The sequence below is a fragment of the Phascolarctos cinereus genome, unplaced genomic scaffold (genome assembly GCF_003287225.1).
Source record: "Phascolarctos cinereus isolate Bilbo 61053 unplaced genomic scaffold, phaCin_HiC Scaffold_5;HRSCAF=322, whole genome shotgun sequence".
Taxonomy (NCBI): Eukaryota; Metazoa; Chordata; class Mammalia; order Diprotodontia; family Phascolarctidae; genus Phascolarctos; species Phascolarctos cinereus.
In genome coordinates this window covers 28,163,586-28,189,326 of record NW_027555958.1, presented here as the reverse complement: position 1 = coordinate 28,189,326, position 25,741 = coordinate 28,163,586, and the positions used below count along the sequence as shown (strand labels likewise).

General features: G+C 39.7%; 1 protein-coding gene across 7 annotated transcripts in view; it reads right to left on the bottom strand.

The window, feature by feature from the left end:
* NCOR1 (nuclear receptor corepressor 1) overlaps positions 1-25,741 on the bottom strand; it is a 185,496-nt gene that overhangs the window by 146,077 nt on the left and 13,678 nt on the right. For 6 of the 7 annotated variants that reach the window (XM_078154739.1, XM_078154738.1, XM_078154743.1 and 3 more), the window contains exons 2-3: positions 1,929-2,097; positions 393-538 (exon numbers count right to left, since the gene is read on the bottom strand). In XM_078154739.1, the coding sequence (XP_078010865.1) occupies positions 393-538; positions 1,929-2,036 (254 nt within the window). In that variant the 5' untranslated portion in view covers positions 2,037-2,097. Of the gene's footprint in view, positions 1-392; positions 539-1,928; positions 2,098-19,514; positions 19,601-25,741 lie in introns of those variants that run through there. The other variant, XM_078154740.1, reaches the window with a different exon arrangement.

The following is a 25,741-nucleotide window of genomic DNA, read 5'->3' as shown; positions in this document are numbered from 1 at the left end:
TGGATAGAGCACTGGCCTTGGAGTCATGAGGACCTGAGTTCAAATCCAGCCTCAGACACATAATACTCACTAGCTGTGTGACTCTGGGCAAGTCACTTAACACCGTTGCCTCACCAAAAAAAAAAAATTAAAAATTAAAATATGTGAGACTGATTGGGCCCAGGGAAGAAGGGATAATAAAGCATACAGAATGAAGAACAAGCTTTAGACCTTACAGTCATTACTCTATCAGACTGATATTTACAACTAAGAGAAGCCTGCATATCATACAAGAAAATACAAAAGATACCATGAAAAGTAGTTTAAGTGGTAAATTAACAATTTTGTAGATGTGTGTGTACACACACACATACACACATTCCACCTTGGATGAAAAGTTAAGGAAAAACTACCTGTCAGAGCCTGGGTGAAATTCTGAAAGCAAGGAAGGTCGCCTCCGCAGCTGTTGCTGCTGCTGCTGCTGCTGCTGCTGTTGCAGAAGCTGTGATGCCTGACTGACTTCAAGATGAGAAGATCGATAATCAGGTACTGCAAACTCCTAGTATTCAAACAATAATATATCATCAGTGTGTTAACGAAAACTATAAAGGGCCATGAAATCAAGCTACCCAAAGGTCACAGATAGTCTTGACCAATGTTTACAGATGATGCTTCATGAGAAACTGTGCTGCAAACTGAATCTTCACTGCCACTACCCCAAAATTGTAAATTTTTGAAATGTTCCTTAAATACTCCCCATATATTTCAGTAAAACACAAAGTATTTAGAGTATAAACTATCAATGCAATTTGGCTCATATTAGCATTTTAATACTTACTTTACCCACTGGAGTCCTGGATAAAATTCTATCACATCTATGCCAAGTTAATATTGAAAAGGCATTCCTATCTTTAGCATAAGCACACATGCACTCGCACACATGAAAATTAAGTGCTGAAAGTAAAGGACATTTTTCTTCCGTGATATCCAGAGCTGGAAACAGATTGGCAACTGAAGAGCCACCAAGGATACCCAATGAACGTTCATTCATACATGGACCTAAGAGTTTAACTGTACGTCACCACTTCAGGAGAAATCAGCAGATTTGGGATCTGAGCAACACCTGATACAGGGGAAGAAAAAAGCATACAGCTGGTTCTGGTAGCAGACAAGTTATGTCTTCAAATCTAGGCTGTGGCATTATTGGCACTGAAATGTTCAGTGAAAATGTCCAATTTTATCTTAGATGTAAATCAAATTAAGTTGTAGGAAAGCTGAGGTGATCATTGTTTCTAATGGTCAATAAGTAAACTTCAATTTAATTCTTAACTAACTTCTAGTCCAGATGCATATAACAAGGAAGCCCAAGGGGTAAGAGCTGACCAGCAAAATGAAACCTATTCCTATTTGTTCCACAGCACAGGGCAGAAACTTGGAAGAGGTTTAAAAAGCCTTCGACACTGACCCTTTACCATAAATGGCTCCAGTGTCCCCATTCTAAGGGGCAGAAAGATTTTCTCAGAGTCAATCACAGGGGCTGTTCCAGGTCAGCAAAGCCACCTCCATCCCAGCACCACAAAGAATGTGCAGGAAAGACAGCCTCTTTGAGTCTACCCACAAGTGATTCAGGTTGATCATTGCACTGTTCCAACTTTACACAGCCAGGACACCAAAAGTACTCTACTCACTAACAGTTCTCATCTACCTCCAAGTTCCAGAAGCCAAGGCAAGGGAGGGACTGTCCTGAACACAGCACCAAAGCCAAGTGAGGAAAGAGGCCTGGGCGTGCAGTCAGTGTTCATGATGGCTGTGCTCATCAGACAACTAGGGACATTATTTTTTTTTCCTCTTACATGACAATGGGATTTGATCTTTCACCAACATACATATGTAAATAGGGAAGAGGAATACATTTGTAGTATGTGGAGCTAGGCAGCTCTCCTCCTCACCTGCTGGTGGCGAGTGGTGGGAAAGGTATACTGGGCAGAGTGGGCAGGGTATCGACTCTGGTCAGTGCTGAAGGCTCCCTGGTTCGGAGGGTAGCCTGAACTTGACATTATCAGGAGAGAAGTCTTCACTGGGTTGTGAGATCAAGCAATCATGGTTCTGGGAAACCGCCTAAATTGAAGAGAAAAAAGAATACTGATAAGAACTAAAGCACCAAGGGTACCTGTAATACATTACAACCGTAGTTACTTAAACAAAACAATAATTACCAGTAAAAGCTTTTTCTAATGTATTTATTTAACATAATGGAAGATACAGTAGTTTGGAAAATGTTAACAGGTCTTACACTTTTTTAAAGTGCCCTAATATAATCATGAATAATATAAGTAGTTACATAAGTGTCTGAAGGGTAACATAAGAGCAATGGTGAAGGCTGGCAATCCTATTAATATACAAAATGACCACAGTTCTCTGAAAATGTTTTTAACTTTAAGTTGGATTGAATTTTTAAAAAGGCTAAGAGAAGATGTATTATTTCAGGCATTTCTACCATTCCACAAATGAAGACAGAGACTAGACACTATCCGGGGCAGTCCCAATACGGAAAACGCTTCTGCCCAAACAGGTGAGTACCTTCTCTGCAACTTAAGAGGCTTTTAGCCTATGACAATGAGAGATTAAGAAACTTGCCCAAGGTCACATAGTCAGGAAGCGTCCTAGACATAAGAGTCCTGCCAAAAAAAAGAAATGAGAGCCTACTTTATTTTCTTTTAAGAGAACATTAAATAGGGTAAAGTGCACAATGTGCTTTTCAATGAAAAGAGAAAGGGATTGGGTCTCTTACCTTTCTACCCCTATACTCAAATCTAACAATTAGCTTCTGGTGGCAACTGGCCTCAGCTGGCCGAAACCTAGTGCACAAAACAGTCAACTCTCAATTGTTCATGCTAATAGAGGACAAAGATAGTATGGGTGAAAAAGGGAACAACTCACATTTGTACTTCACTTTAAAGTTTACAAAACTTCTTCCTTACAACAACCCTATGAGGTAAGGGATAAAAATACTGCTCCTGGTATGTAATCAACAACTTGATTCCATAACTAGTAAGTATTAGAGACAGGATTCAAACCCAGGTCTCATGACTCTAACCAGCAAGCTCTATCAATAATAGCACAAGTCAGAAGCTTCCTTTAGCCTTTCATGTAGAAGCCTAAAATGATCATGGCCTCCTCATGGCGTGGGCAGTGACCAGCACCTCAGAAGGGCAGGCCAGCAAACACAGCCTCTGGCAAGTCTGACCAAGGCGGGAAGTTGTGTCACCTGACATGCCTGTCATTGGACAGCAGCCTATTTGGAGATGCTCATCATGAGGCTGGTCCGAGGGAGATTAGTGCTTTGGCCAGAGCAATTCTCCAAGTTGGCCTAACAAGGAACGGAGAAGAAGTTCTGATTCACACTACCACATTCCAGACCTTCAAGTACTAAACCAGGCTGATGGCTCTGCTAGTGGAAGGGACAGGTGAGGAAACGAGTACCTGTCAAACGTGAAACTGATATTCCTTTTATCTCCCCCATGAACCTTTCCCATTAAAGCTGCTACCAAGAAGTAAAGCTTGACAGATATATCCACACACTTTTCTGCCCATTAGGACAGGTGCAAAAGTGCAGGTAAATATCCACAAGATAAATAACAGCCTAAATAATATCTTAAGACATTATTTCCTGAGCTGTTTCCAGTCTTATATGCAGTCTTGGTGTTCTTTGCAACATAAATGGGGGTTTGGGAAGAAAGTCTCAAAGCTTCTGCTAATTTCCTAGGACATGAGGAGGGGAAACGTTCAAAAGATAGCAAACGTCTTTTCTCTCAGTAGAGATGAGCAGGAAAAAAAGATAGGAGTATCACACTTCTGCTTAAAGGCCTCCCTTAAGTAAGTTATTAAGGCAAAAGAACTTGCAAAAATTCTGCAAATAAAGCAAAAATCTCAGCATAGTTCTATGAAAGACTGGACTGGTCCAAACTTAAGAGTCTTTCAGAAGTAAACTGCAACAAAAGAAAACCCATCAATAAAAAGAAGGAAAGAATGGTGCACCATTAAGCCTTTCCTTTAATTCAAGAGAGCCTTTTGGGACTCCTGTGGTCTACGTCAAGTTGTTACTTTCAAACCTGTAAGACCTAGAAGACATAAGACTCTCTATATACACCTCCTGAGTCACTGGCAACCAAGCCTAATCTGGCTTCTGTCAAAAATAATTACCTGCATATTTTTCCCCTATCAAAATAGGCAAAATTACCTCTATTTTATCATTCAACTTCCAAAATACCCCCTTACCTTCATCCATAGGGATTCCACTCCAACATTTATAGAATCACTCAATACACTTCAAGTCCAAAAGTACTTTATTCCCTGGACAAATTAGTTTGGGGACACTGCTTTAAAGAAACCATCAACCATTCAAAAAACTGGGAATCACACACAAATTCTATAAATCAGCATCTGTGCTTATGGAAGAAAAGATCTGCATTCTCATAAACAGCCAACCCTCAAAATTCAAATATACAAATAAAAATTATTCATGAAACAAATTTCTGTTATTTATAGTTCTTCCAAAATGTATATTAGCTTTAACAAGGCAATAAGATGGTCTGTGTTTCTGTGACCTCCTCAGAACCATTTTCCCTTAGGGGCCCTTTTTGGATTTTGTTCTATGACACGGATATACTTGGGTTTGGCTTCTGAATCATTTTATACAAGTCTTGACATCTTCTTTTGTAAGCCATTTCTTATGGTGCAATAAGAAGCCACAATTAGTTAAGCCATTCCCCAATCACAAGACATGCAGTGGCTATTATTTTGACGCTGTCTCCCTCCCTCCTATCCACCCTTCACTCGTCCTCTAGGAAGAGAGCTGAAAGAAAACAGTGTCCCTGAAGGATAGGGAGTTGTCAAGAAAGAGGAGTTGGTCAACACTGTCAAATACTGAGAATGAGAAAAAGTCACTGAGGAGGGAGGTCTTGAAAGTAACCATCTTGCAGACTGTTGAGTGAAAAGGCTTGAAGAAAACAGAGCAAGTGCAAACTCCTCATTCTAAAAGTTTGGCAGTGCAGGGAAGAATATAAGACAATGGCTTAAGGGGATGGCAGGATCAGGAGACAGGTTTTTGGCAGGAGTTTTGGTCTAAGCCCCTCCCTATAAAGAGAAGTCCCCAGAGAAAAGGGAGAAATTACAAATGAATGTGAGGAAATAATTGCTAAAAGTCGGTACTCAGAGAAAATCGGCAGAGAAGGGATTCAAATGAACAAATGCTAGTTTAGTGAAAAGGGGATATACCTCATCTTCGGGCCAAAGGAATGATGATTTCACAGAAGACAGGGAAGGCATAAGAGATTAAGTCAAGAGCAGTTCAAGGTGTGGAGGAAGAAAGATGATGCAAATTCAAAATGGACGCCAAATGGCTTCTGGGCAAAGCACCTATGCAATAAACCCAGGGTTTAGAAAGGTTAATACAACAACAGCATATAGGTTATTACAGTATTCTAAAACCAACATGGTGAGAGCCTGCCTTACAGTGACAGCTGTGGAATGAAGACTTTAAACTGCCATCATTACTACCACCACAGTATTTCAGAGAAAGAATCTGTCAGACTTTGGAAGAACTAATTTGATGGGGAGGGACTGGGGGGATGATGCTAACTCTAAAGGGCCAGAAGGGTGGTGGCATCACTGACAGAGGGGGAGCCTTCACCAAAGGAAGGCTGGATGCCAGCTTAGCCATCAATAAAGGTCAGTCACTGGTTCTTCCTAGGTACTTCCTAGCATGAGGTCCTACAGTAGATTAATATGTAGATCATTAAACTTTAAACACCAAAATGAAGAGAATGACAAAAATTGGGAAGATAAAATACATTTAGGGCTAATTAAGCCAAAGACTCTCGGGCCAGTAAAATTAGGAATTGTCTACAGGGAAAATTACTAAGGATGAAAATATTTCTATTATGTTTGGATTTAAGTATCTGTTTTAGATAACTCACATTTAAAGTGCCCTTATATAAAAAACAGCTTTTTTAAAATATTATCCATAGATTAAAATAAATTTAACAAGCATTTATTAAACATTCGCTTTATTTAGGGCACTATGCTTGGTACTGGGAATGCCAAATCAAAACAGAACAAAAATCCTTGTCCTCAAGGAGTTGCCATTCTGATTCCAAATCTATTCCTCACTCCATTGTTTTCATGAAAGGCTCACCTACTTGCCATTAGCACTATATTCTGCTTCCATGTTCACAGACTCCACAAACCCTAACACAATAGTTTATACTGCTATTTTCAATTTAATGGAAAAAAATTTTAATATAATTAATTTTTGAGGAATTTAACAGGAAAAATTTCAGCCCCACCAAAATACCTAAAATGAAAAAAGAAAGCAATGGCTTCAAATTCCTACATAAGTAGTTCTCAAATTAGAAAAGGAAAGTTTATAAATTATTTCCTAATCAGAATGCATTTTTCCAAAGAAATTTTAAGCTATGATTAGTTTTGCGAATCAGTCTAAAAACAGCTATTTAAACCGTAATGTCCCTTAAGTATACTGCTAAATTTCACTTATACCTAAACAGCATTTTACACCATTACTTCTATGGGAAAATGCATTCTGAGCTCCAAGTAAGGACCAGCAAACACCAGCATAAGAAGAGACTCATCTATCTGTAGTACCACCAAATACACACTGAGGCAGTTGGACATGGGAAAGTGTCCACCGACTACCCAATTCTTGGTTACAGATACATAGCCGACTGAGGAGATCCGTCAGGCAGAGGTGGTGTTCCTAGGTAGGGAGGCCCTGAGTAGGGTACCAAAAAAAGAAGAATTCCAGAAGCTGCCTGCAGGAGCAGCAACTTATGGCTCAGACTCCAGGCACACAGGAGGGTCGTACTTAAAGCATATAGTCCAGCCTGCAGAGGAGCAACCAAGGCAGGAATCCCAGACCAAAGAGGAGCAGAAAATTCTGCCACTGTGAACCAACAAAGTTTTCCAGCTGCCTGAAAGGTGTGGAGTCCAGAAGCAGTCTAGTCTTGTATAGACCTAAACCCAGGTGAAGAACTGGAGAAGTCCAGACCAGGCAAGCAGCAATCAGACTTCAACCACTTTGGCAGCAATGAACGTTTTCTGATCCAAGATTGTCCCTAAGATTCTGGAAAAATGTAACACTCAATAACCCAAGAAAGCTGTAAAAGAACCAGCCCAGATCTTACCTCCAGAAGCGTGGCAGAACCCAGCTGTAACTACCAAGTCCAAAGTCAGAAAGTGGCCTGAAGGAATGGGCAAATAAAAAAAGAACCCCACTATAATGAGCTATTAGGGTGACAAGAGACTTCAAGACACAAATGCATAAGAAAATGACTCCAAAACATCTACAAGCAATGCCTCAAAGAAAAATCACAGCTTGGGCACCAACAACTAGAATTCCTGGAAGAGATGAAGCAAGAGCTTTAAAAAGTTTTCAAATATTTTTATAAATGGAGTGAGAGCACTAGAGGAAAAAAACTGGAAAGGAAATGGGAGCTAAGGAAGAAAGAACTGGAAAGGGAATTAACAGCTTGGCACAAGAGGTATGAAATCTTGCCCAAGCAACAAACTCTCTGAAAATGTGAATGGGCCAAAGAGAAGCCAATAACTTCACGAGACAAAAGAAATATTTTTTTAAAGTAAAAAGGCTGAAAAAATAGAGGAAGCATAAGGTATTCCACTGCAAAAACAGCCAACCTGAAAAAAGATGAAGAAGAAAAAAAATGAAACATCATTGGACTATCTCAGGGCCCTGACCGAAAAAGGAGCCTCTTCACATTTAAAGAAATCTCAAAAGAAAATTGTGCAAATATCTTAGAACCAGAAGGCAAAGTAGAAATATAAAGAATCCATTGGTCACCTCATGAAAGAAACCCCAAAATCAAAACTCCCAAGAACATCATACCCAAAACCGAGCTTCTATGTTAAAGAAAAAGTATTGCAAAGTAGCCAGAAAGAAAGAATTCAAGTACTGAGGGGCCAGTCAGGATCACATGTGATTTAGCATTCACCACCATAAAGGAACAGAGAACTTGGATTATGACACTGCAGAAGGCAAAGGCTATGAACTTACAGCCAAGAATAATCTACCTAGCAAAACTGAATACAACGCAACAGAAGGTATTGAATGCACTTTTCTGTTCAATAGGGAAAAACATGGACCTTTATTGAAGTAGAGAACTTCCAAGCATTCCTGATGCAAAGAACTGACTTGCAGGGAAGCTCTGAAGTTCAAACATAGAAGTGAAGAAAACCATAAAAAGATAAACGTGAATGATCAGTGATAAAGGACTAAACCAGGATAAACTGCTTACATTTGAATATATGGAGATGTATCATCGTGTGTCCTCATAGAGGAGGCATGGAAGAGTTTATGTTATGTCTTGATGACTTTAAAAAATCGGAAAAAGATGGGGCAGCTAGGTGGCACAGAGGATAGAGCTCTGGCCTTACAGTCCTGAGGACCTGAGTTCAAATCTGTCCTCAGACACTTGACACTTCCTAGCTGTGTGACCCTGGGCAAGTCACCTAATCCCAACTACATCACTTTTTTAAAAAATGGAAAGAGAGAAGAAAAGGAATACACCGGGGGCAAGGTGATGAGGAAAAAAGGCTGGAGAAATATCTCAACATCAGTGCACACAGACAACTAAACAAACAAGGAGGTGAATGGAGTGGCTGACATTTGACCGTCACTCTCATCTGAACAGTCAAAAGAAGAAAGAATACACAGAAATAGTTGAGATATTTCACTCAACAGGAAAATAGAGAAATGGGAGAAGGGGGGGGGAAGAGGAATTAGAGGAGGACAGATTAAGGAAGGGATTAGTCCTAAGTAAAACACACTGAAGCGGTACAAAAAATATTTATAGCTCTTTTTGAGGTGGCAAAGGATGGGCATCTGAAGGGGTACTCACAAACTGGGAAGGGAAAAATGAATTATGGTATGTAAATGTGACAGACTACTAGTGTGCTGAACTCTTATCAGTATGACTAACCAGGATTCCAAAGGACTAATGAGGAAACATGCTACCTATCTCCTAAAAGAGAGTTAAAGGACTCGATGCAGAATGACACTAATTTCTTTTAGGACATGGCCAATGTGGAAATCTGTTTTAACTGACTATACATGTTTGTAATATGTTTTTCTTTTCTTGTGGTCTCAATCAGAGATGGGGAAAGAGTTGGTGGGGTTGTGAAAAGGTGGATCTTGGCTGATTAAAAAAAATTTTTTAAGCATATATAGTTCTCTGAATAATAACCTCTCTAAATAAAGGTTAGATTCACTTTCCAAAGAAAGATTTTTATGATAAAATATATAAATCTTTATAAAATGCTTCCAGGAGACCCAAATCGCCCCTATTTCAATTCTTCTGGTCTCTCTCCTCTCTAATCTGTCTTCTGTACAGCTATAAAACTGATATTTCTTAAAAACTGATCCCAAACCTCAAGTTTGGAATAGCTCTGAAGTGCCTCTAGGATGTCTGCTAAATTAAATGATTTTTTAAAAAAAAAACCCCATACCAATTTCCTACTTCATCAAGTTCTTGCAGGTCTCACTTATTTTTGTTATCTCACCCAGCAGGAGACCCAGCACAAAGCACAGAATAAAGAGTCCTCCTCATCCATCGGTATTATTCATCTTCTTGGCTCAACAGTTTCATGGTCAGTTTGGAGCATACCTGGTAGTGGGGTCAGCACAAGCGCGCGGCTAAAACAAATCCAAAACCAATCTGCCAATTTCACTTTAATCATTTATTTCAAACTTATTGACCAAATCTTTCTAAGTGCTATAAATAGCCATTGCTATTATAAATCCAGGGTTAGGGCTAGGGAGGAGACATGGTTTCATCAGTATGAGGAACTCCAGGGGGAAGGAAACTTCCTCCACAAATGCAGGACCACTTTCTCTTCTTATTAAAGAGTCTCAGAAAAGTGCCTGAAGCACTGAGAGGTTCAGTGACTCAGTGAAGGTGAGAGAGAGAGAGAGAGAGAGAGAGAGAAGTGGGACTTAAACCACCCCAGTGTTCTTGCTTTTCTCTCTACTGCCTCATTAAAACTAAAGGACAGTCTTTCCAAATTTCTAACAGGTGATAGAACTCTAGCAGTTTCCTCTCTGTACAAAGCACCTTAGCAGATAGGATGTTGGGTCATGCAAAAAAAAGATTCCATAGTCCCTGACCTTGAAGTTTTTATAAAAGTGGGAGATAACCAGTGGCCGCTGTATACAACTACCAATGTATTGCCAAAAAGCTACAAAGCAGGTTTGCATCAACCAACAATTGATCTGCAAGCATTATTAAATGCCTGGCTTGTGCCAAGCACCACGATAAGCTCTGTAATTCAAAGAAAACCTGAACCAGTCCCTGACCTTTAGGAGCTTATGGTCTGGCAAAGAGAGAGAACACATGAACATACACAGATACAAGTAATTTTGGAAGGGCAAGATTCATGCCTAATACAGAAAAACTGGGAGGAGATCCTGGGAAAATTAAAAACTAGGGCAGAAGTTCAGAGACAGAGTGGAAAAATACAAAGGGCTGCTGGCCAAATACAGAGCTCTGGGGCTGATCTACAAACACAAATATACCCATGTATTTCCTAAAGGTGATTAGGGACCAGACCTGTGATTTCAGATGGAACTTCCAGGTAAGGAATGCCCTTCTATTTATGCAGGTCTGCACCTTCTTTGCAACTTGTAAGTCTAAGAAAGCTGACTGGAGCAGTAGTGTCCAACTCACAAAGAAACAGATCCCTGCAGGCCTCCTATTAACTCAGAAAACCTCAAATTAACATTGTTACATTGTATTTTTATTGATTTTGTTAAACATTTCCCAATGACATTTAAAGCTGGTCTCCACTTTTGGTCCAGAGCCCTGAGAAGCAAAGTGACTCGGACCCAGGTCTTCCTAGTTTTGCGGTCCTTACTCTATCCACTACAACACAGTACCTCTCACAGGGGCAATAACAACACAAATGAAAACAACAAATGAGACAGGTTTTGGTGCATGCTCGAATTTAATTATGTGCCTGAAGATTATCTACAGTCAATTTTTAAACCCAAATGCCTCTCTCAGCTTCCCAGATGTCATGTTTCAAGACAAGCAAAATGTTTAAGAAAAACAAACACATAACACATACATTTTAAAATGAAACCCGCAGCTAAAAAGAAATGATTTTGGCATTAGCCACTTCTGCATTAGCATGGATAATAGCATTAGTTCTATTTCTCTCTGGGCATACCACATTTATGCATGCATTTCTCCCCTCCAGCATCTTTTTCCCAACACATAAAATCTCTTTCCTGAACACTCCAGGCACAATATTTTTTTCTAACATAAAATGACAAGAGAGGCAGTAACAATAGCATAATGGATAGAGAGCCAGCCCTTTAACCACAAAAACCTGAGTATGAGTGTGGCACATTTACTGGGCTGTGGGCCTGGGCAGTCACTTACTGTAGTCCTTAGTGTTCTAAGTTGAAGAGAAGGTATTCACCTGCATTCAGGAGTTCCCTATGCAAGTGAAATGACAAATCCAATTCCCATTCCTATCCCTGACAAAATGGCAGCCACAGGGTTTGGCTCAACTAACTGACTTTATCTGCAACAAGGCCCAAATGCCCAAATTTGGCTCTTCCCACCTCATTCTCTCTCATCTCCCCTTTCCTCCTCCTGCCCTAGGTCTGGGAATTCAGGACTAGTTAAAGATCTTACCAAATCTCCTTCCATCCCTGAGAAGAGCCCCAGGTGGAAAAGAAGAGCAGCTGCTAAGGCCTCCAACCAGAAGGGAAGGAAATCCAAAATACAAACACCACCTTCCAACTGTAAACCACCTTTTTTTTGTAAAATCAATATCCCCAAGCAAGATTCACTCAAGAGACATCTTTCACTCTACAAAAGTGAGACAGGTAAAGGCAGAACTCTGAGATCTTGATCATAAAGAAGTGATCACAAATTTCTCAGTCACTTTGGATGAGTCACACTATCTGTCCTTTGGTAAATGGGGTGATACTCTCAGGAGATTAAGAGTAACTGCCCCAGGTGGCAGAGACCAGAGAGTTGAAATTGCCTTCATCTGACACATGCTGGTTAGGTGAACCTGGACAGATCATTTAACCTCTTTTTGTCCCAGACACTGAATAAGAACAGCTGCTTATCTGCATTAGTAGAGAGAGTTTCCTCTTAGGAGCTCCCCACACTGGTGAAATCATGTGTTCCCTCCTTCCTCTAAGAAAGGGGGGAAGAGAGTATATAATGGTTTGCATCCAAAGTCCTGAAGAAACCAGGCTGGTGTTGGCTGAATGAACAAATCAAATCCCATCCCTTTAAAAGGAAGCTTGTTTCCCACCGCGATGCCGAGTCAGTCAGTGGTCAGCTATCAGCTCCAAAGAACTGAGCTTCGAGGGAGGCTGGCAGTGAATCCCCACAGAGACTGAAAGAAGCCAAGCCCCCTACAATAGGGCAACCAGAAGAAACTCAGGACATATGAAGTATGAGTCTACTGGAGGGTGTGTTAGTAGCCCTTGAAAGGAAAGGTTGCTCTATCTCCCTGTTTAAAGAATGGCTGAACAGAGTCTGAAAATGGGTGTAGAGCCCTCCTGTTGGAGAGGAAGAGTCCCCACAAATAAAGTTACTTTCTTAAGAAGCTACAGGCTTCACCTTGGTAAGCCCAGAGGTTAGATCCATTTCCCCATCTAAGGGCAAGACTTTTATACTTGCACAGTTTACCCCATAAGGCTTAGGTAAGGAATGTGCCTTCTACTAGCAAGCAATTTCTAAATGTGGGCTAATATTAATATTCTTTTCTCAGTTCCCCCCACTTCTGTCTCATAAGTCCCCCGGTTTCCTACATGAGGTTTTGCCTGATCTCTTCAGGCAGAGAAGGTGTGGGGGTTGAGGGGAGGGGGGAGGGGGAGAGGGGGAGAGAGAGAGAGAGAGAGAGAGAGAGAGAGAGAGAGAGAGAGAGAGAGAGAGAGAGAGAGAGAGAGAGAGAGAGAGAGAGAGAGAGAGAGAAAGGGAGAGGGATCACTCTCCAGTCAGCACATTTATTAAATACTTACTATGTGCCAGCACTGACCCAGTTGCTAGGGCATGTAAATATGTAAATACAAGCAAGACAGTCCTTGCCCTCAAGAAGAATACATTCTAATGAGGAAAGAAAATACATAAGGAGAGCTGGAAAGGGAGAAAAGGTCATAAATGAGGTAGCACGGCACTAGTCCAGGGAGTTGGCTTGGAAGCCTAAGACCCAGCAAGATAAGGCAAAGGCTGACCTATCAGAGCCAAGGGACCCAGAAACAAAGTCCATAGTTGGGGAGGAAAGTGCAGTCTTGGAAGTATGATTTTGTATGCACTTTTTATTAAATATTCTATGTACATGTCATTTTCCACCAATAAAATGTAAGCTCCTTGAAGGCAAAGGAAGTTTTGTTTTTTTATCTTCATATAGCCAATGCCTGGTACACAGTAGAAACTTAATAAATGCTGACTATGATTCTCCTGGTCAAAGTGTGATTGTCCTCTGATGTGGTGAAAAGATAGAGAACAGAAGGTAGAATTAAAGTGACTTGGCTTTGGATTCAGGTTTGTGAAGTACAGAGAAACTCCAGCAGCTCAAGTTCTGCTCCATTTCAGTCACTAGGAGCCAAGAGTCTACTCCAGAGGCTACAATGAAGAAGACTACCATGCTGATAAAGACAACCATATATCCCTCAAGAACTCTTGGAGTCAAGGGCTTTCATAGATCTGATCTTCTTGGCTCCTCACAACTACCCTACAAAGTAGGTACTACAGGTATCTGATCCACATTTTACAATGAGGAAACTGAGGCTCAAAGAGGTTAAATGACTTACCCAGGGTGACACAACCAGGTCACTCCTACTCCAAGTCATCTTTTCACTAAACCATGAACCTTAACCCTAAATTTTAACCTTTCATAAGATACTACAGCCACAAAAGTAATCAGGTCATTTACAAGACCTCAGGCTGTTTTTATATATGCCATATGACCAAATGGAGTACTTGAGATTACTATTATGACTCCATGTACTTGCATTTAAGAAGTCTGTCAGCTTAACTCCAAAAAAATACTAGCCCTAATTTGATACAGCAGTAAAACTCCTCCATCCATGCAACAGATTCTTGTGGCCTAAACATCCAAGTCAAACAGTTATGCCAGAAGATCACCAGAGCATGATCAAAAGAAAGCAAACAAGCTCAGGGCAAGAATTCCAAGCCCCTCGAAATGATTTAATAATAACTTCAGCTTTGGAGAAAAGCTACTCAGCATTTTTTTAAGGACCTGCCTATTATTTTCAAATGTTTTTTAAAACATTCTCTAGAAAAAAAATCAATTTAAAAGATGTAAACCAAGGTGCACATGCACTGTGGAATCTGTCAATAAATAGAGAAGAACATATAGTTCTAGTTTCCAACAGAAACTTGAGCTCACGGATCAATTTACACACATGTCACTTCATTTCAACAGACACCTAGCCTATCTGAAATACTGCAATAGGCATTACTGGGATTAAAAAAAATAAAAAGATGTAATCTGATTAAGAGCTTAGAAGTTAGTGGGAAAACCAGAGAAACAGATACATACATATCTATACATATACACATATATCTGGATACACACACACACACATACTCTCTCTCTCTCCTCTCTCTCTCTCTCTCTCTCTCTCTCTCTCTTTGAAACGCACAAGTATGTGCTCCCAGTACACTGTCTACCTGGGAAGGAGTTACAGACACCAACCAATACTGTGATACAAAGTGAAACAAGACCCAGGAGAGACAGAAACAAAATGCTCAGTGTGAGCATGGAAGGGAAAATTCCTTAGCAGCTTTGTGGATCGGAAAAAGTTTGGTACAGGCATAGGCTTGGGACTAGACTTGAAGCCGAGGCTCTTCACCTGGGGTCCACAGAGAGTCAGGCAGCAAATATTTCTTAAGAACTTAGTATGTGCCAAGCTTAGCAGTGCCTAAGCACCTCTTGGACCTATCTTTTCACATTTTTATATGTTTTTTGTATCATCTTCATTTCCAAATATATCTCTCCCTTTACCTCTGCCCAGTAAGCCATATCTTCTAACAAAGAAAAAGAAAATAGTTCAGCAAAACTAACAGAAAGGTCAATCAAATCTAACAGCCAATGTAATGTTCCATACCCAAAGTCACCCAGCTCTGCAGTGAAGAAGTGAGGTACATTTTCTCATCTCTTTTCGGGGGCCAAGCCTGGTTATTACAATTTCATGATATTAGGTTTGGGGTTTTTTGTTCTTTCCACTGACATTGCGATAGTCATCCTGTATGGTCCAGTTTTGTTGGTTTTGCTGACTTCATTCTGCATTAGTTCACCAGTCTTCTCAAGCTTCTCTGAATTCTTCCTATCCATTTCGGGGGTGCAGTAACATTCCATCATGTTCACAGACCACACTTTGTTTAGCCATTTTGTTAACCTCCTCTACAGGCACCTACTTTCTTAATGATTCTTTGGTACCATGTAAATTGTTGCTATTGATATTTCCATATACATGAGACCTTTCTTTCTGCATGGACTTCTCAGGTATATAACCTAGCAGCAGGATCTCTACATCAAAGGGGATGGACATCTCAGTCATTTTTAAAGCATACTTGGAGACCGCATCTCAGAAAAGTTACAGCAAGTCACAGTTCCATCAACAGTATATTCACATGCCTGTCTTTCTCTACCCCTTCTTGGCCCTTATTGAGCAACATTTTCATCAAAGATTTGGTACTGAAAACATAAAAGTCATGTTGATTAAATATTTGGGTAACACAAATCTAAAAATAATATCATAGGTGGTGAAATTAAAGTTTTAAATAATCACAAAAGGCTGGGTTGGGTTGACGAACTGCAAGATGAACATGCAAAGCTCTATATTTACGTAAAAAAATTCTGTACAAGTACAGAATTGGACAGGACTGGCTGCAGAGGCCATACAGGTCTGACCACATCCCCAGAGGCCATCTATGGGTTCGACAAGCAATCTATGCAGAACCTGAGGCTACATTCTTGAAAAATCCAAGTGAACACTCAAGTCAGGGTAAGGAGCCTTCTAAGCTCCATTCTAAAAGCGTAAGCAATGACAGTCTCATTAGACAAAAGCGTCCATCCTCCCACTTCTCCCAGAGATAAAACCTACACTTGGATGTATGACATGTTGCTTATGACAGCTTATTATTTCAGCATAGCTTTTAAAAAAACAACCACCAGTATCACACTCAGTTTGTTTTACTGACCTTAAAAAACTTTTGTCTATTTACAAAACTCAATCCCACCCAAAAGACCAAAGACCTACTGCCACTGAGTATATGCAAGGACCCATTCTGAAAAAAAATCCAGAAAGGGGGCCCCAGTCTTCCACAAAGGTTTTGGGGAACAACAGAACTTTATAAAGCTTCCCAATCAGACAACACTCATAAGCTCAACTTATTAATTCACAACCCCCTGAAATCTAGTCTCTGCAGGTTGCACTCCAGACTGTTTTTCAACCACGCCCCAGAATCCTCTTGCCCCTGGACCCTCACTCCTGCCCTGAAGCTCACACACTGGAAGTACCCCGTGCCTATGTAGCCTCTCTGCATAGAGAGGGCTGGATGACTCTTCTCAGAACCTCCATCCAAGAAGGACCCACAGGCCAGCCAGGTCTTCATTACTCTCTAGACTTTCTCTACCAAGAACCCCCTCTGCAGCATCCTGGTATGTGCTGTCTTCCCTCATTAGAATGTAAATCAGCTCTCTGAAGGCAGAGACTAGATTTCTTTCTGCTTCTCTCTGTATAGGCAGCACACAACACAGTGACTGGCACACAGTAGGTTCTTAAGAAATATTTGCAGCCTCATTCTCCATGGAGCCAAGGTAAAAAGCCTGGCTTCAAGTCTAGGCCCAAGCCCATCCCTACGCCAAATGCTCCCTGATCCCCAAAGTCCCTGAGAAGCTTTCCCTTCTACAGTCCTACTGAGCGTTTTGTTTCTGCCTCTCCTGTGTCCTAATTTACTTTGTACCCAGTATTAGTTGGCATCTGTAATTCCCTTCACAGACCAATTCTCCCTTCCTTGTTCTCTCTCCCAGGGTTCACCCTGTGAGAACAAGTCTAGAGAAGGCCTTTCTTTGAGAGAGGGAGCTCCTCAAGATGGAAGCCCCCTCTCCCAGTGCAGGTCTGAAAGAACTCAGAGCCCTGGAGAATTGTGTTGGTGCTTGTCCACCTCTCAGTGTGCATACGGCAGCTAATGAAGAAAGCTCTGGGGAAGTGCCAGTCTGCTGCGTTCCCTCTGCTGCTCAGGCAGGCCCAGGTAAAATCCAACACACCTTTCAAGGCTCAGCTAAAGCCCAACTTTCTATAAGAAGCCTTCCCTCCCAACAAGAGTCCACAGTGATCTCTCCTTCCTCTGGACTCCCAACGACACGTTCTGTCTTAACATTCACTTACCACTTGCCACTTATACAGTCTTTCATTGTTATTGAAATTTTCAAATGTGATTTTCCCAATGAGCTCTTAAGAGCAGGGAGCACGTCTTATATTTTTCTGTACTTTTCCTGCCCTCCAACATAAAACCCAGTACAATATGACACATAGAGTAAACACTCAAATCAGTATCTGATGAATTAATAAAATCTTTAACAAATTAGGAAAATAAAATGCCCTGAGAGCTATTAATTCATCTTACATGATAAATGTAAATATAAAATGTGTATGTCCCTACTAATGCTTTTGGCAAAAGCAAAATTAGAGCCTGGAAGAAGTTGTAAAAGCAAAGCAGAAAGACAGCCAGGCACCTTCTCTGACAGGTTCTCTTCTTCCTACCTACCCCTCTTCCTTGAGACCTAAGGAAAATCAAATCAAATCATGCTGTCAAGAAATCTTCAAGGTCCGAGGGGTCTCTGAGACCCTGGCCAATCTCCTCCTGTTTACCAAGGAAAACCAAGACCCAGAGAACACCATCTGGCTTACTTACGGCAGTAACTGTAGTTACTGGAATAGTTGCAGTAGTTAGTAACAGACCTACTTCTAAAACCCAAGCCTCCCAACTCCCAATCCAGGCTTCTCTCCACCAGCCCACAATATCTCTTAGTGAGGACTGGCCTAGCTATGTGCTTTGTCTATGGGGTGTGGTCCATGTGACAAAAGGGAACACTCTTTCAACTTACATTCTATTCCTTTGCTCAAACTTATCAGTGAAAGACCAAGAAGCCTCCCCAAGATAGAAACAACAAGGGGAGGGTGTGTGGTGGAGGCAAAAGAATGTTGGACTGGGACTCAGAACCTGAACTCACATGGCATCACAAGCCAGGTGACCTCAGGAAAGGCACTCGAACACTACAGGATCAGGGCAATAGAGTTTTGAGGAACCTTGGATGTTCAATCTGCAGATAAGGAAACTGAGGCCCAGAGAGAGAAAGTGACTTGGCCTTGTCAGACAGGTAGCAGTCAGGCAAGCAGACAATAAGCATTTATTAAAGGCCTTCTGTATGCCAGGCAAGTGCTAAGCACTGGGAACTCAAAGATAGGAAAAGACAGCGCCTGCCCTCAAGAAGCTTACAATCTAAGTGGGGAAACATCATGCAAACAAATACATACAGACAAGCTATATACAGGATAAATAGGAAAGAAATAACAGACAGGCTTCCTGCGCCAGGCACTGTGTTAAGTGCTTTTTACAAATATTATCTCATTTGACCTTCACAACACTTGTGACGAAGAAGCAACTGCCATCTCATATGTAATAAGCAATACCCCACAGTGAGAAGCAGAGTCAGATTTTGAGCTCAGGGCCTCTGATTCCAAATGCAACATTCTTTCTCTCTACTGTCCCACACTGACAGTTCTCAGTTTTTTTCATCTCTGAGATGAAGAAGTTGGACCAGATGAGCTGTAAAGTCCTGCCACAGCCCCTCCCACCACCAGAGCTGACTGTGATGCCAACAACTCATTAGCCCAGTACGTTTATGAAGATTCTGTGAAACATTTTATTTGAAAATATATGACACACTAATACACTGTTAGTAGAGCTGTAAATTAGTCCAACAATCCTAAGAAACTTTAAAAATGCTAAAAATGTCTATAGCCTTTAACCCAGAGATTTGGCAATACCCCAGGGTGAGAAGGACAGGAAGTTTTAATAACCACCAAAATATTAATGGCTGTACTTTCTGTGACAGCGGAAGAACTGGAAACATAGGAGGTGCCCTTCAATTATAGAAGTGCTAAGCAAATCACGGTACCTGAATGTGATAGAATATTACTAAGCCATAACAAAAAGAGAATATGAAGAATTCAGAAAAGCCTAGGAATGTAGGAGATGGTGGAGAGTGAAGACAACAGAACCAGGAAAACAACATATACAGTGACTACTGTAATAGAAATGGAAGAAGAAAACCCAAACCAAATAAATGCTGTGCAATTACAATGACTAAGCCTGGCCTGGAAGGCAAGATGGAGAAAAGCACCTCCCTCCTTTCTTGGAAGAGTGTGGAAGTGCACCACTTACCAGACTATCACAGCTGGTGGCTGCTTAGCTCTGCTGAACTACTTTCACCCCTTTTATTCCTTGTTAAAAAGGATGGCTTCCTGAGTAGAGGTGGTGGGAGAGAGATATTCAGAAATGAAGGTACTATCAAAACAAAAGATATTAATAAGATAATTTAACTTAAAATAAAATGTTTGACACACACAAAGTTGGTCAAGGTTTTATGGGAGAAAAAAATACCTATTAACATTGTACTAAAACTAGACTCACATGTTATTGGTATAAGTGATAATAACCTGCTTCACATTCTATCCTCTCAAATACAAAATCAGCCTCTTGCAATCATGTACAAATGATCTAGCATGACAATATGAATTTAATATTTTATTTCCTCCTTAAATCTCCCACAAAAGGATATTAAGATCTTCATCCTTTCTAAATTATACATCATAGGAAACTTATCTGTTACAGAGTAATGGCACCTCTCCATCAGCTCTCTCTCACCAGGAATGCCTGGCTTTTAGCCTACTGTTATATAAAACCAAAAACATATCTAGATACATATTTTCAAGGTGACCAGAGCTCCCTTTATGTATTCAGTATCTGTTATCTTTTTTTTTTAATTTTTTTGGGGGGCTGAGGCAATTGGGGTTAAGTGACTTGCCCAAGTCACACAGCTAGCAAGTGTTATGCTTCTGAGACCTGACATGAACTCAGGTCCTCCTGACTCCAGGGCCGGTGCTCTATCCACTGTGCCACCTAGCTGCCCCTAGTATTTGTGTTATCTTGAGAGAGAAGTTAAAAATCCCCTTCACCTAGGAAAAGAATAATGCCTTTTATTAGCTAGAGGAAGAAATCCAGCATTTCTCCAAAAGTCAGAAAGCATCCTCCAAACAAAGCCAAGCTGATTACTGCACAAGTCATTCAAGAGACAATACTGACTTTTTAAAAGGGGGGAGAATTTATTCTGCAACACTGCAGGCAGTAGACTATTATAAAGAGTTCCCAGAAGTATCCATGAAAGTCACTAATCTCATAAAAGGTAATATTAGGTGAGGGAGATCAACAGAGCCAAAGCCTTGCACCTCAAATAATGAAGACCAATGCCCAGAAACCAAAATAATGTTCATTTATTTTCTCTAACTGGAGAACAGGATTTAACCAGCCTGACACTACAAAGAACACTAACACTGCATTCCAACTTCAGCAAACACCGAGCTGATCTTTGATTCCACAGTCATACTTTCACGATGCTTTAAAGATAATCCCGGGTGAGGAAGGCTCCTGCCACAAAGAATGACTCTCACTAACACAGCTGGAGTCACTTTGAGAAGTAGCAAGCTGCAGTCGGTGGAATGTCCTACCTTAGAATAAGGCACCAAAGTCAAATCCCACGTATAGTCAAGGGCACCACTCTTCAGTGCCTCAGTTTCTTCAGCGACAAAAACTGGGATAAATTCTTACATTCCCTACCTCCCAGAATAACTGTCATGAAAGAGTTTAGGAAACCTTAAACTACTATATAAGTAACTCATTATTAGAACCGTTTTCCCTTTATTACAAAGTAGAAAAAGAGAAGTTCCTGCTGCCTCTTTCTAGTGTCCCTAGCAAAGCTCAGAAATGATGAGGGTAAGGGAGACACCCTCCCCCCTCTGAAAAAAGGCCTTCAAATTGAAGACACATTCCCGGGGCTCATCTACACCAACATGACAATAAAAATCGTTCCCATTTTTCTGCCCTGTCAGAACATTCCACAACCCTTAACATTTCCCTTAAGGAATGTATACCTAATGTCTAATACTTTATGAAAAATGCTAATTACAGCAATGCAAAAGTATAACAAATGTTGCAGTGGAACCACAAGATTCAAAATGTGATTATACATTTCTTAAATGGAAATGATGAATTTTATCACTTTACATTGAAGTGACATTCTTATTCCCTTCAAAAATAAATGCAGAAATCTGTTATTCTGACTACATCTATAACCCAGAAAATAAAATCAGAAATAAATTATCAACATCACCCAAACTCAGAACCAAGTTGTGAATTTCTGATTCCAATAAATCATCACTCAAAGCCATAAACACTATAGAAAGAAGAGCACACATTGTGCCTCTTTACTGTCTATGAGTGATCATTTAACTGAATTACAGAGATGCAAAAGTGGATTTTAATCATCATCCACGCAGATGTCACCTAAAAGACTTGAATTACTATCATCAAGATGGAGAACACAAATCCTGAGTACAAAGGAAAACATCCTCCACACTTAGCTAAATCATCAATAAGAGAAGTGACGACACTACCTTTCATCAAGTTGTTCCCATTTATAGTCAGCTCTGCATTTGTGGGGAGAGGAGCTGGAGGATTATCTGGGTTTTTTGAATCTGAGCCCTATAGAAGGCTAGATTTTAACCTCTCCACTGCGAACACTCATTTCATATTGGACTGTTTTGATAGACAACAACTCCAGTAAATGATGGAATGTAAATAACATGAAAAACAAAATGGTCTACTGAATTAATAAAACAAAAAACTATTCTTTTAAAATGATTAATGGAGAAAACATTATTGATTTTCAAGAAGAAAAAAATTGAGGACAACTAGATTACTAAAATAAAATTAAAAGGAGAAAAGGGAGATTCACAACAAATGAAGAAATTTTAGAAACTGTGTTTTATGTGGCAACAAAACTGAAAACTTAAATAAGGTGGGGAAAGGTTTACCCCCCAAAAAAAAAAACCCTACACATTAAAAGAATAAGAAATAGATCATTTAAACAATTCAACTTCAGAAAAAGAAATTAAACAAAACAAAAATTAACTCCCAAAGGAAAAAATCAGAACCAAGATGAACTTAGAAGTCAATAAGTCATTCAAAAACAATTAGCTCCAATATTACATAAATGATTCTCACAAAGATGGAAGGCAGCATAGAAAATTATTTCTATAGGCAAATAATTAATACGATTCAAACTAGGAAGAGAGAAAAAAGAAAAAGGTAGTTACATATCAATATCAGTCCTGAATATATTTATGCACAGGATCTGAACTCCAGAGCTAGAAACGACCCTAAAGGCCATCTAGTCCAATCCCCCCATTTCAGAGATGTGAAAACTGAAACCCAGTGAGGTAAGTGACAAGTACCAACATTTATTAAGCACCTATGATATGCCAGGCACTAGGCTAACACCTTACAAATATTATCCATTTTGATCCTCACAAATGATATCATCATCCCCATTTTAGAGCTGTACAAACCGAGGCAAAGAGAGATTAAGTGATTTGTCGATAGTCACACAGCTTGTGACTTGTCCAAAGTTACAAAGGTAGTATCAGAAGTAGTATTTGAACTGAGTTCATCCGACTCAAGAGACAGTCCTTTTTTTCCACTGTACTCTGGTATCTACGGGAAGTTGCAGCAAAAAGATTATTCTCTATGGCTGGGTTGGATTTATATCAGTCAAGAATGCAGAGATGATTTGGCATTAGGAAAACTATAAACATAACAGACTGTATAAATAAAACAAATTTTTAAAAAATCACAAAATTACATCAACAGATGCAGAAAATGCCTTTGACAAATCACAGCACTCATTTATATTAAAAAGACCAAGGAGAAAAGGAATTAACTGACCTTTCTTTAACAGGGTAAATACCATCCATCTAAATCAAGAGCCAGCACTGTCTGGATGGAAAAATACTAGAAGTCTTTAAAAAAAAACTTTTTTGTCATGAACTTAACAAAATTAATGATTATATAAACATTTAAGTATACAAACAAAAACTAGAAGCATTTCCAGTAAAAATGAGTTAAAATAAGGATCCAATGTCATCCTTTAACATAGTTTTAGAAATGCTCACTCTAGTGGTAAGAAGAAGAAAAAATACTGAGGAAATAAGGGCCAGCAAAGGAGGAAAAAGTACAATTAATTCTCAACATTTGTGCACTTAACTTTCAGCAACTTCAAGGATTCACATTATTTTATTCCTTTCCACACTGGCAACCTTGCACATTTGCAGCTATGCACAGTAGAGAGAAAAATGAAAGGAATGATGCCCACAAATTTGTGGACCGGCTGGTATTCTACTGGACACTTTACTGGTCTTTTTCACTTTACCACTGTAAAGAGCTCCCAAGCTATTCATTGCATATTTTCGCTGCTTGCCTTTAAAACTCAAGTTTTATCCTGCAATTATGCCCCCCAAAGTATGGTGCAAGTCCTTTGGGCTCTAAGCCCAAGTGTGCAAAGTCAGTGATGTGGCTTCGTGAAAAAATAAAGGTGTCAGATAAACTTCATGCTGGAATGTCTACAGTAGCCACTGGCCTAATGACCAGCTGGCCAGAGACATCGAGGCATCATCAGCCCCAAGGTTAAATGTCAACTCACCTCTGCTATGCTCTCATACTCCAAGACCCTTAAGAATCTCAAATAGCCCACAAAGCAGACCTTGCTTATAGATTGTTCAAACTAGTGCATACTTTACGATCTCTAATGCCATCCACCAGCCATGAAGGACAGATTGTCAGAACTAATGTTGAGGCTGGTCTGGGGTGTTCCATCTGAAGCAGTTAAGGTCCCAGTGTCCTCTCCCTTGGTTTTCTGAGGGAGACCAAAGTAAAAAAGTTTATAGCAAGGGGCAGCTAGGTGGTGCAGTAGATAGAGCTCTGGCCTTGGAGCCAGGAGGATCTGAGTTTAAATCCAGCCTCAGACACATGACACTTACTAGCTGTGTGACCCTGGGCAAGTCACTTAACCCCACTGCCTAGACTAAAAAAAAAAGTTTTAGTTTTAAGAATTTTATTTGCTGTACAGTAGATTTCATGTGTTATGAAAAGGGAATCCTGTCTGAAATCAATGTTGTTGTTGTTTTTAATTAAGGTGTTAGCATCAAAGGTCACAGATTTCTAGGGAATTACTAGCAAGAAAAAATGTTTTGCATGTTACCAATTTTATTTTGTGTACTGCATTTTAAGGGTTATTTCATGGTTAATGTGTTAGGAAAAGTGTGCATTATCAGAATTAATGTTCTGTTACAAAGAACTGTATTCAGAAAAGGATATTTTCAACAATCGCTAGTGAAAGATTACAGTTTGTGGTGGTCACAGGGACCAAATTCCCTATTTCACATAGGTTCAATATATCAACATTTGCATTGTTTTACTTTCATGCTGTTTTCTAGGAATGTTATATCCATAAAAGTTGAAGACTGACTATGTATCTCTTTGTAGATATTATATGATGGTTTATTTAGAGAATTAGAGGTTTGATGAAAAAAATTAATTGAAACAACTACTGACTTCAGTAGAAGAGCAGAACACAAAATAATCCCACAAAAAAATCACCTGTCTATAGATAACAAACAAAACTCAGAATGAGGAAATAGAAAAAGCCAACATGCATAAAATATCTTGGAGTCAATCTCCTAAGATGTACTCAGAATTTGCCATAAAAACACCCTACAGAAAAAAAGGAAGTCTTAAATAATTAGAGGGAGATTAATTGTTCATAGTTGAGCCATGTCAATAAAATCAAAATAATAATAGTGCCCAAATTAACTTACAGATTTGACATTCTACCAAGAGATCACTTTATAGAATTAGGCAAACAACACAATTTGGAGAAAGAAAAGATAAAGAATGTTAAGGGAAATATTTTTTAAAGTAAGAATGAAAGGGGCCTAGCATTACCAGATTTCAAAGTACTCTATAAAGCAGTAATCATAAAAACTAGTACAAGTTAAAAAACAAGAGAGTTGATAAATAAAAGAGAGTAAGGAAGTAAGACCCAGAAGCAACCAAACATAGCAACTTCAAGATCAGTAAACTCAAGACCAATTACTGGGGTATAGCCTCCCTATTAGATAAAAACTGGTGAGAAATAAGGAAAGCAGTCTGGCAGAACTTAGACCAACCACATTTTGCAACACACACTACAAGTTTCAAATGGATACCTGATTTAAATATAAAAGGTCACACTCATTTAAAAACTAAATGAGAATGAAAGTACACGTCTTAGAGAATTCTTAACTGAACTAGGGATAAACATGATCAAAAGAGATAAAAGGGAAAATTGTAGTTACATAAAATTGAAAAGGTTTTGTATGAACAAAATCAACACGGCCAAATTGAAAAGAAAAGCAGTTAATTGGGGAAAATATTTGTTGTAAATCCCTTTCATAAAGACCAGCTATCCAAGGTACAGAGAGACCTGATATAAATATATAAGAACAAGTACCATTTCC